Here is a 12665-nt window from a genome sequence, read left to right as displayed (position 1 = left end):
TCAGACTTTTAAATCAACTACTACATTAACCTCCTAGGACCTAGAGTGCACATATGTGGACATCACATTTTGGGTTGTCTAGACCAAAATACTAAATTTTGCTCTACAAGGGCCTGATTTCCACTTACAAGGACATTATACTGCCACTGTTCTATCGAAATGTAAAAATGTGGATCTAATTTTTCTCAGAAACAAAAATCAGGAAAAAAAAATCACATAATTCTTTGTTTTTACATTCATGAGGTCTCAAACAGCCCAAATAGCAAAGACAAATTGAAAATGCATGCCATAAAAGAGTTCAGGTCTTAGGCGGTTAAAGATTGTTTTGTTTTTTTAATCTGTTCATATTTAAACAGCTTTGAAAACAATGGGATATCAGCTTTCAGTTTTTGCTTCTGGTTTATCAGTAAGGTTGTGTAAATGCAGCCATGGGAAATAAAATAATAACTGGGAAGTTAATTTCAGCTCCAAACTAAATGTGCTTCCTGCTGCAAACTTTTTTTCTCCCACCGTTACGCAACGCACACTCACCTTAGCAGCCTTTTGTTGCTTCAGAACTTCCTCCAAAGTTGAGGGACCTGCAGTTAAATGCAGTAAAAGTTTGGTCACACAGCAGTGGCTCTCTGTCTGCAGTCTCTTGCTCCAGCTGGTTGCCGTGTCTGTGGGATTAAGCGTGGAGCCGAGGGAAGCCGCAGTTAGAGCTTTGCTCAATACAGTAGCCATCATGGGGAATGTGAAGGGTGTAATTTTCTGTGGAGTGAGTGTCGGTGTCCCATGGGTGGCTCAGCTAGCTGATTTTTGAGGGATTAGCCAGCCATGGAGGGAAATCCAATTCTGCAAGGCAGTCCTTGCTCGCTGATCGGACCAACCTGCACCTCTGACTTTTTCTTTCCTTTTCTTCTATTTTCCAGTTTCAGATTTATTTCACTCTGTCCTTTAATTCTCAATCAAATACTCCCTATACCTTACCTATTTTTGTGATTACCCGAGATCAAACAGTAATCCGGTCGTTAAGTGATGACGTGACGAATCCTACTTCCGGGCCTGAAGTTGTCTTCGTTTAATATGGCTTTTGTGTTGTTAACATGTTTAATGCTTTGTATTTTCTTCTATTTAATCTCAAAAAGCTCCTAAAACAGTCAGTGATCACTGTTGACCACCCTCGGCTTTTATTACCGCTAATCATTTATTTAAGCTCAGTTTTTAAAACCTTAGGATGTAACTACAGCCCAGCCCATGCAGCAGTATATGAATGACTAACCTCGTATTGTGGATGGATTATCTCAGTTGTTCTCCTGGCTGAAGTTTGGTCCTTTTACAGCATCCAGCATCCAGCAACGTTAGCTTGTTTATATTATGCTAACATAGCTGTGTCGCTAGCGGTCACATAGCACATCATTTTAAACCAGCTAGCCAAACTTCAGTAACCCTACAAACGTCACTGCTGTTTAGTTTTCTGTTGTCATTTATGTTGGAAATGATAACAGAGCTGTATGTTTTAATTTGTTTCCAAAACCCCGCAGTCAGGACATGCTATATTGTATTTAGATAGAAGCTAGCGAGCTAACTTCCTGCTAACTTCTAACTCCGTTAAATGTCATAAATTCCGTTTTCATGGATGCCTTGATGTTAAACTCAATTGTTACACCTGGTAGAGCAGAACGCTGATAATTTTATTAAAGATGAAAGACTTTAGAGAATTTTTCAACTCTCAGTAATGCCATAGTGATCGTTTGATATATGGACCTGCAGTGGAGTTTAGGTCCAGACATGGCTAGTGACGTCAGACTTAACAACCGGATAGAAATTTTAGAGATGTACTTAATTGCTTTCTTGTAGAATTGTATGGGAAACAAATCCCCCAAATCATAACCCACAACAGAACACATAGATGGAGATGAAGTTTTGACAGAATGGATACAATTGTGCCTGTGCAATGATTAAAAAAAATAAAAATACAGCTTTTTTTTTACAGCATTCTGCAGGTTGCCAGATGGGATTTTGGTCAATGTTTGATTATCAAGAAAGAAGAACATACCCATTCAGTTTTGAACTGCCTTAATCTTTCTTCACGTTCTGTCTCTTTTCTTTATTGGTATCCTCTACTGACCGCACCCCTCAGGCCCTCAGAGCGTCCTTTGTCCTTTCTTGTGTTCACCCCTCCTCTTTCTTTCTAATCAAATGGTCTCCATGAGGAAATGCCAGCAAATTATAGCGTCTATTCATATCTGATGGCCTGTGAACTCTGTGTACAGTGTGGGGTGGTGGATTGGCTGTTGGGTGGTACAGCGCTGGGTTTAACTGAAAAAGAGAGATTTGGGATTTAAGTTCCTCGGATGTAACAGAAGCAACAGCACATTTCCTGGTTGGGTTATCAGGCCTGCGCACATGCAAACAGGCACGCACACACAAATGCTATACATAACGAGAGTAAACTCAATCAGAGAAAAACACACAAAATATGCATGAAAGCTCTGACATGATCACACACGCATAAAACCCCCACCAAACTGTATCTGCAGCAGACAGACACGTACAAATGCCGCACTGCATTATTACACAGATATAATCAGAAACAATCTTCTGGCCACATGTGGAGGCACATAGACACACACACACCCAAAACGCACACTGTCAGACGTTTAATCTGGCCTGGCAGTTGGATGGGAGCTGCATACGACCTGCTAATTAGTGGCCAGAGGAGGCCTCTGTTTGTCTGCTCTCTTCCTGTTCAGCTCAGACACAAGTTTCTCTGTCCTATCTCTTCCCTTTAAGATAGAGAGCGAGAGAGAGAGAGGGAGGGATATGAATGAAGACCGAGTGTGTCTGTTTGTTGGAGGCACAGCACACACTTCTCTGCGTGAAGCCTTTTTGACCACATTTTAAAGCTTTTTGACCCCCCCATCACCTCCAGGGCCAAGCGGGAGGATACCATCAGAATATCAGGTAGCTAAACCTGCTGTCACCCTGCCGGATTAATTTCATCTCCACATTCAGGTGCTCCTAGGCTTCTGTCGAAAGATTTCTCGGCACCGACTGTCCTGTTTGAGATAGGTGGGACATGTGCTGTAGAGAGACTTGCTCAAACTTTAAGTTTGTTGCTCTCTTCAGTGAAGCCGGATCGCTTGCTTTCTTGTCTCCCTTTGGCTTACTTTAGTGTAGAAAAAACAAGCACGTTGTCTGAGTTGCCTCCCATTTCTGTGCATTTTTCGTCTGTGCGCGTGAGGAAATCCTTTCTCCTAACTTACCGCACTCCCACTTCCTCTGCTTCCGTTCCTGAGCACAAAGTCATTTTCCTCTTCCCGCTCTGTCTCTCTGTCTCGTGCTCATCTCCTCGGGATTCGCTGACACAAACTCCAAAGTAAGTGTTGAGTAGGATCCTGGCGTCCTTTTGATCTACCTGTGTTTTCCTCTCCCTTCTCTTTTCGCTGTCTGTTTCTAGTCTTATCCAAAGCTGTGGTTTTTATTACACCTGTCAGATTTGACCTCCTTTCTTTTGCCTTGTTTCTGCCAAAGCAGCCAGGGTGGACGCTGGAGATTTAACAGGAATAATAAAAGGTGATGTAGAAGTGAAAGAGAGAAATGTAGCTATACCTGGTAGCAAAGGGTATAGCACAAGTTACAGCACAAAAATAGGTCTTTTTCAATACAATTATTGATTATTTATACCTTTATTCATTTAAGGAATACATTTAGTTACAGTTCTAACTATTGCCATTCTTTCAGTTTTCACCATCACTGCTTTTCATTTTGTTTTTTCCTCCCTTCAGATGCTAGTGGGGCAAAGCTTTCATTATTTCTTTCTGGAGATTTTGTCATATGCTTTTCTTCAGTGCATCTATTAATCAGTGTGACTCCGCTCGTAGCGTTTCAAAAGCTCTGGAAAACAGAATGACATCCTCGTTGTTCCTGTGAACAATGGCGACAGTAGCTGAGATTATTCATAACTTTTCCCACCAAAATTTACCATGCGAGTCATTTATTTTCAGATCACAACTGAATTTCCTATGAACTCTGACACTTCCTTTTAAAAAGACAATGGTTCCACTTGTCTCTGTTTCGTTTTGGACCTCTGTTCACTGGAAGTGAACAGTAACTCGGAAAGCTTTATCTTCGTTCGCTCTAAAGTACTGCCCCCTCCCAGCTTCGCACTTTGGAGCAATCTCATGCATTTCCTGGCAAATCTGACCCACTGAAAAACCCCTTTGGTATGATTACATTCCTACTAATAGTAATGATAATGCTTCAATTTTCAAAACATAGATCCAAAATGCTTTGCAGAATAAATTGAAATGCCACTGATTGAAAATCAAGAATCAAAAAGAAAATTAAACACAGTTAAAACAAAAGCAAGTAAGAGCAGAATAAGACTTGGACAAACAGGGTAAATAATATGGCAGTGAGGTCAATACAATACAAATAAATGAATAAGAAAACAATCCTTATAGAAAAACAACAACCAAGAACAACTTTACGTAAAAATACGTTTTGAGGTATGACTAATGGTCCGATGTTGATCGCTCCTTGCTGAGATGATTTTTGTGGCTGCACGAGCTCATCCATGGAGATGCTACATTTTATTACACCAACTTTGCATGTGCCTGATTTTCCAGAGTTTAAACATGTATGACAGTAATGACTACTCCACCTAGGTGTCTCCAGCAGCCATGGCTTTATAAGAAGATGCAAAGTCTGCTCTCCCCAGTTCTTCTTGTAAAGACATCCACAGTTGCAGGGCTCTAACACAAAGTGCCCAAATTCTTTTTGTAATGATGCCGGCTATGGGAACAGCTAACAGGGCCTGCAATGGCGAATGCAAGCAGAGGAATTCCTGATGTTTGATTTTTCCCCTTAAATTTAAATCCGTAAGTTGTAAGTTTACTAGCTGTCAGTCACATAACAGTAAAAAATTATCTTTATCTATAATTCTCTATATGATTCAACAGAAGCATATGTTAAACTTCTGCCTTATGTGATTGTAAATATACTTCAATTCAATTCAATTTTATTTATACAGCGCCAAATCACAACAACAGTCACCTCAAGGTGCTTTACATTGTAAGGTAGACCCTACAATAATACATACAGAGAAAACCCCAACAATCAAATAATCCCCTATGAGTAAGCACTTTGGCGACAGTGGGAAGGAAAAACTCCCTTTTAATAGGAAGGAACCTCCAGCAGAACCAGGGTCAGGGAGGGGCGGTCATCTGCCGTGACCGGTACTTACATGTAAAGCCAGGGTTGTTGCTACACACAGTGCTAGATGAGCGCAGCTCCCCATTATTCAAATCCCAGTTATTTCTTTATTTATATATGCCTACTCTCCCAAATCTGGGAGAGTAGGCAGCTCTTCAGAAAACATGGCAAATCTTTCCAAGTTAAAGCAGTGGAGCCATCAGCTTTATAACAGAAAGTGACAGCTTTAATGGGAATCTCAGTTGTGATTTGAAAACAAACAATGAGTAAAAAAAATGAATCATTTCAGCCATATTCTCATTTGGATCATGAATAAATGGGTTGTGTGAATTAGCCAAGTCTGGAAATAAATCCAGTGACAGCTCTCATACAGTCATTACAATGCATATGCTGGTGATGGGCACCAATCACAAGGAAGGTGAGATTTACCATAACAAATCTCAAATAAATAAATAAATTGCATTCATCTACCAAACTTCCATTTTCATATTATAGCCCGGGGTGAGGGGTACCACGGATTGTTGCTGTGAAGTAATCAGCCCGATTGCTGTAAGCATACATGCGGTGACATAAATGAGGCCCCAGGTTGTAAATCAATGTATACATGCAGAAAGGCAGTAGTCAGGTTGTGCTTTTGGAAGCTATTGCAGTAATAATGACAAGTTTTGCTTCCTGATTTTTACTCATGACTGTGTAGTGACAAAAATGAGTTTTACAATAGATAAAAAGTGGAATCTTCCATAAACGTTTAGAGGCTACTTTTTAAAACAGTTCTCAGCCTTGTTTTGAATGCAGTTATTTTCAGTGGGAGAATATGTTACTGTTATATGTTTTCTATGAAACAAGCTTTTATTTCTACTGTAAATCTATCACAAAAACCAAAAACACCTTTATACTTCTATAGCTGTTGCAATCTGAATTGATCCAATAACCTTTGAGACGTATCAGAAAAAAATTAAAGTGTCAGCTCTACTGTGAAGCTGATAAAGGTTTGGGGTATAGAGGTGTGTAAACCCATATGTGGTTATGGTTTGGTACGGTCTTAAAATCAATGTGAACATGATTTGTTGCACCTTTAATGGTCAAAATAATCTTTATGTCTCAGAAATGGCTCTTTATGGCTGTACTGGAGTGCTCTCAACCTTTCCTTCAGCTCTGTGAGGGAAATCTCTAGCTAACCAGGCTGTCACGTCAAATCTGTCAGCCGAGACGGGGCCACCTGTGGACTGAAGGCGCATAAGTCTGACTGGGTCTGACTGGATTAGTGGTAATGGCGGCCTAATCGAGTGCTGATGGAGATGGAAAAGGGGGAGAAAAAACAAGGGACTTTGAGTTTGTGGGCCTTTTAATGAAGTGGGGTGTGAAATAAATCCCAGACTGAGTGCAGAAGGTGTGAGCGAGAGAAATCATCAAAGGACTGATTGCTCTGTAAGCTAGAATGATTAGTCAGTTTTGAGTGTGCTCAGTGTGTGATTGATGGCCTGGTGCAGTGTGGGTAATGTAGTAGCAGATGCTGACAAGAAGAGTAATGGCTGCTGACTTAGAAAAGAGATTAGGAGAAGAGGAACGGAAAGATGAAGTCATTGGGTTTAGAAATATGTATGAAGCTATGGTGAGAACAGGGGCAGCCACACACACAGTGAAGCGTTCACCACTGATCTCATTAGTAAGAGTACAACTTGGAGAAGGTTGCCAAGTGACACTTCAGAAATGATGATGGAGTCTAAGGGAAAGGACAGACATCCAGAGGCTGAGTCGCTGGAAAGAAATGTTTTGTCTTTTTGGCTGAAATGACGCTCGCCCCTGTAACCTTTTCCCCTGCTTCACATCACTCTCTCTTGTTTTTCATTCTTTCTTGGTACACATCTGCCTCACAGATAATGGACCTTTTGGGCTTCAGCTCTCTATCTGAGCCCTTTGGGGCTCAACCTTTTCACCAGCGCCGCAACAAAGTGCAATCTCAAATTTTCCTGAAATACCCAGAGAGCAAAGCTGTTATATAAAGGTCCCACAGAAACATTTCCTTATTTATGATTCTAAATTATTCAAATGAGAGCTGATTTTCAAAATGCTGCAAGCCCAATTTTGCTAAAAATCAATGATCTGTCTCATTTAATATGCAAATGACATTTCAGGCATTCTGCAGTCTGCAGTTTAGTCAGAGTGAATTACAATAAGGCTCACAAATGTGTCCAACAGCACTTATTGAGAGAATTGAATGAAGAGTATCCTGTAATTTCTATTAAGGGGCGGATAAGAAATAATCAAGAAGAACCTTTTAAGTTTATTGTGAAAGTTTGGATTTCTAACCTTTTATTTTGGGGAAATGGGAAAAGAAAATCCAACCTGGCTCTGTTAATGTACTAGAGAGAAACCTAAAGAGAGAAAGTAGAGGCAAACAAGTTCATGTGTTTGATTAGGATAGAAGTTAAATTTGTGAATGGAAATAAGAACTCCCCTATTCCTTAGACCTAAACTAGTTGTCCGTTAAATAAGTTAAAAATGTTACAATGACAAAAGTTTAATGTTTGCAAATACCCTTAAGACACTTGAGCCTTGAGCCACCTTTAGCAATAGCGACTTGAACTTATCTCTCACATCATTGTGAAGGTATTTTGGTCCACTCTTCTTTACAGCATTGTTTCAGTTCATTGAGGTTTGTGGGCATTCATTTATGCACAGTTCCCGTCACAGCATCTCATGAAGTTGAGGTCATAAGTTTAACTTTGCCATTGCAATTCGTGCTGTGCTTGGGATCTCTGTCCTGCTGCATGACCCAAATTTGGCCAAGCTTTGGCTTTTAAACAGATGGCCTCACATTTGACACTAGAATACTTTGGTATATAGCGGACTTCAAACAAGCCTGTGTCCTCCTCTATTAACCTTCGTTATTTTGCTAAATAGTTTTAATATGCTCATATTTGTTTTTACTGTATATGGTGCTGGGCATTATGGCCAAACATTATAGACATTACTCCAAAAATAGTAGGTAGTTTGTTTAAATCCAACTTTTCAAACGTAAGCCGTGCTGTCTTCAGCTTTTACTCCTCTCTTCTGTGGAACCAGCTCCCAGTTTGAATTCTATTTTTAAGATTAGGCTTAAAACATTTCCTTTTGATAAAGCTTATAGTCAGGGCTGGGTCAGGTGACTAAACCCAATAGACCTTGGCTGCTGGGGGCTGCCCATAATGCTGTCTTTACACACTTTTGCAGTTTCTCAGAGCATTGTCTAACCTTGGGGTGACTTTGCTGATATGTTCACTCCTGGGAAGATTGTGGCATTATGTTAACACACACCTGCTGACTATGGTTGCTGCTTGCGCTCTTAATTCCTGTGAAAGCAGTTAAGATGCATCTTGTTCTTTTTCACACAACTTTTTTGTCTTTGTTATGAAGTTTTGCTGATTTCGTTTCTCACACTTGAAACCTCAGCTGGGTTAGGGGTAAACCCTTGCACAAGGTGCATCTTAAAAACCTTGCCTATCAAGATAATCATTTACTTCGCTGCTATTTTTACCCTGCAAATAATTGGATTTTGATTTATTTATTAATTTAATTTGTATTTCAAACAGAAAAACTAACAATTAAAAATTTCCAGGTTAATTCTGCCTTTTTTTTTTTTTTTACCTTTAATGTATGAACTCTGTCCTCTTTTTCTTAGTGACTCCTTTCCTCTTTTACGCATAAATATTTTCACGCCATGTGATCATACCCTGAAGCTATTGCACCATCAGAAGATCAGCAGCCTGCTCTCTCAACATTTAATAAGTTGAAATAAAGCTTTTGTATCCCCTTGTATGTTTGTACTTCAAGGTTAGGGTTTGGCTTTGGTTATCCTATCCTATTATTAAAGGATTTTGATCACGTTCATGAGATTCGTCACATTAAGCCTTCAAACATTAAAGTAAAAACTGCAGTAATGTTACAGCAATTATATGGGAGAAAAGTTGTCTCTTTTGTGTTAAGGAAAAGCTCCAGGAAAGTCGATCACATTGAGGACAAAAGCCCAAAGTGACTTTCGGATTTTAAAGAAACGAGGAAACTTCAAACTTTTCCCAACCCTTTATTTTAAGAGAAGACTGGCCTAAACCTTTGATGATAATCCAATTGTGTGAACACGTTTGGACTTGAATGATAGCCTTGAGCTGAACTCGCATTACTGATCTGATGTGGTTATTTTCCTTTGTTGTTTGTAATGAAGCACCTCAGGCCAAGGCAAACAAAAAGAACTTTAGCCCCTTAACAGACCTCTTTTTGTCTTAAAAAAAAAAAATCTGCCCTCTCTTGCTTTTAAAAAGTCACAAAATAAGAATTCCTGGCTGGACTCAATCAGAGGCTTCTTCACTTCCCTTTTCAGAGACCATTCATTAACATGACACATCATCTATGGGTCTCTGGAAGGGTATAATACCAGTTTGGCTGAAGTACATAATTAATGATGTAATTAGTGGTGTTTGTCTTATAATGAATGGAGTGCGGCTGGTAGCTTCCAGTGGAATCATTTGAATAAAACATGTAAAATTATGGTGGTGTAAAGAAAAACAGCTATCAGATTTTTCTTGTTGGTGGCTATTATGATATGTTTAACAAACTACCCTACCATTTCTCGTTCCGTGTTTTTTTTCTCCCTCCCAGGATTCAAAGCGTTCGGCAGAGATCGTCACTTCTCCTTCGCTGGATGTTTTCCTTCCAGAAGACGAGGACAACCCGTATGAGTCTGTGACCACCGCTGTCACACGCAAACCCTCCTCTCTTGATATCAATCAACGACTCAACGCCTGTCCACGCAATGGTAGGATAGCTACACATGTATCTGGCACCTAAAATACTAAAACAGTCCTGTAACTTGCATTTATAAACTTAGGTGTCCTTTTATTTAGGTTATGTAAATATAATACTTACTTGAATATCTAAGACTTTAGACACATTATTAGATACACCTTGCTAGTACCAGGTTGGACCCAAGTTTGCCTTCAGAATTGGCTTCATTCTTCATGGCACATTTTCAAGTACTGGAAACGTTCCTCAGAGATTTTGGTCTGAATTAACATGATGCTACACATCCGTGATGTGAATATCCTATTCCACCCCTGGGATCTGGTGACTGTGCGAGTACTGTGTACTCATTATCATGTTCAAGAAACCATTTTGAGATGATTTGAGCTTTGAGAGATGGCAAGTTATTCTGCCGGCACACTGTGGTCACAAAGGGATTTACACAGTCAGCAACAATACTAAGGTAAAAAACGTTCAGTTTGGGCCCAAAATGTGCCAAGAAAATATCCCCCACACTGTTACACCACCACCACCAGCAACATGAACTTTTGATAAAAGGCATGATGGATCCATGCTTTCCTGTTCTTTACACCAAATTGTGCCCATGCTGAAAATCAGACCCATCAGACCAGGCAGCAGTTTTTCAATGTTCTGTTGCGCAATGTGAATTGAAGGCTCAGTTCAAGGCTTAGCTGGCAGGAGTGGCACCTGGTGTTCAAATATGCTCCTCTGCATTCATTGGTTGTATATAGTGGTTATTTGAGCTAGTGCTTTCTTTCTATCAGTTTGAAGCAGTCTGAACATTCTCTTCTGCACTCTTAACCCTCTCAGGCTCAAATTAAACTTTTTGTTGCTAATGCACAACCAAGTCCTGCAGTGGTACTTCTGAGTAAAAAAAACTCATAAAATATGTATGTGGGGTAATCGGGTTGTTAGTTTTTAACTGTTGCAAATCGGCAACGCCTGGGTCGAGAGGGTTAAAGCGTTACCAAGAGTGCTGTCACTGACTGGATATTTTCTCTTTTTTTAGGCCATTCTCTTTAAGTCCTTGAGATGGTTGTGTGGAAAAATCCCAGTAGATGGAGCAGTTTGTGAAGTACTCAAACCAGTCTGTCTGGTGCCAACAACCATGCTGTGTTTAAAGTCACTTAAAGTCCCCATTCTGATGCTCTGTTTGAACTTGATGTCTTAACCATGTCTGCATGCCTAAATACATTGAGTTGCTGCCATGTGATTGGCTGATTGGATATTTGGGCAACAAAGTAGCCAGTAAGTGTAGGTTTTATTTAGGGGTGCAACAATACTCGTATCGGTATTGAATCGTTCGATACAGTGCTTTCGGTTCGGTACGCATATGTATCGAACAATACAAAATATTTTATTTATTTTATCAACTTTTCTTCTGACGATGCTGTCTGTGTTGAGCGCTCAGTGAATCTGCGTTTGCCTACTCCGCCTAGGCTGCACTGTCGAGTGCAGATCCGCTGAGCGCAGCGCAAGCTAGCAAGACAGAAGCTAATCTCGAAATTGAACCTCCCCCACCCTCATTCAGATCTGGCGTTTGGAACTATCTTGGTTTTCATGTGAAGCATGACCCTGATGGTAAGCGCGTCATCGACAAAAGTAAAACAGTATGGTGGATGTGCCACGCAATGCTCAATTGGTGGGAATTAGTGCGTTAGCGCAGTTAGCTTGTTAACGTGTTGACGCCGTCCAGCCCCACGCACGGGGCGATCCGCGGTAACTCGTTAACGGAGATTTGCTGCGTTATGGCGTTAATGTCATACAGAAAATGTACAGTCTGTCACTGCAGAAAATCTTAGAATGGTCTTAGAATAATTTGACAGTGGAACATATGGTACGTTCAAGTACAAGCCATGATCCATATGAAAATCCCACTGCTGTGAAGATCACGACTTCAGTAGCAGAAACGAGCCAGCTAAAAGCCAAACATATTGCCTATTCAACATGAACACACAGTTTTATGGCAGTAAACAAGTGTGGAGACAGTGGGTGAGAGTGAGAGCAGCAGTGTTTGGGATACATGCATTGTTAAAAATATGGTGGCTTTTGTTGGTCTTCATTTATTTAAGGCAGCTTAGCTGATTTTTAAAATTGATGACCGAGATTAGATGTTAGTATCAGGGTAATATACAGATGAGGTCTGAGTTTCTATTTTAATTTTCCACTCCCCAGTAATAATTAGTTCCTAAAACGTACTTTTAATTTGTGTACTTCATTTTCATCCTGTCTTTATCACCTCATAAACATCACCTTAAAATCTTTATAGATCCTGCTGCTGCTTCAGCTTTGTCAACAAAAAGCTTACCAACGATTGGAACTCAATATTTAATTGACATTGTATCAAAAGTTGAAACTTTAATTTAAAATATATTCCCAAGTTAGAATAGAGGCCTGTTTATCACTGTGCATGGAGAGCAGATGCTTCTGTTGCCTTGCTTTGTATATAATTTCAACTACTCAACAGCTTAGGACTGCCATCTTTTCATATTACAGAGGTTTTCATTGCCAGATTAGCACCCAGAGTCTGTTACTGTTACTGTAGTTTAAATCTACAAAAAAAAGTGGGTTGGAGCAAATTAATAACTAATTAATATCATATGCAAACAGTTGCTCGTTTACATTCCTAAATATTGAGGTTCCTTTTAGTCTAGGAGCAGGTGGAAATA

General features: G+C 40.0%; 1 protein-coding gene across 4 annotated transcripts in view; it reads left to right on the top strand.

Annotated features, from left to right (window-relative positions):
* Nucleotides 1-12665, top strand: part of anks1b (ankyrin repeat and sterile alpha motif domain containing 1B) — a 264035-nt gene that overhangs the window by 132355 nt on the left and 119015 nt on the right. For all 4 annotated transcript variants that reach the window (XM_040035435.1, XM_040035437.1, XM_040035438.1 and 1 more), the window contains one exon: nt 9835-9991. In XM_040035435.1, coding sequence (XP_039891369.1) covers nt 9835-9991 — 157 coding nt within the window. The remainder of the gene's footprint in view (nt 1-9834; nt 9992-12665) is intronic.

Source organism: Simochromis diagramma, unplaced genomic scaffold (assembly GCF_900408965.1).
Source record: "Simochromis diagramma unplaced genomic scaffold, fSimDia1.1 OVJJ01000816.1, whole genome shotgun sequence".
Classification (NCBI taxonomy): domain Eukaryota; kingdom Metazoa; phylum Chordata; class Actinopteri; order Cichliformes; family Cichlidae; genus Simochromis; species Simochromis diagramma.
This window is presented reverse-complemented; position numbering and strand designations above follow the sequence as displayed.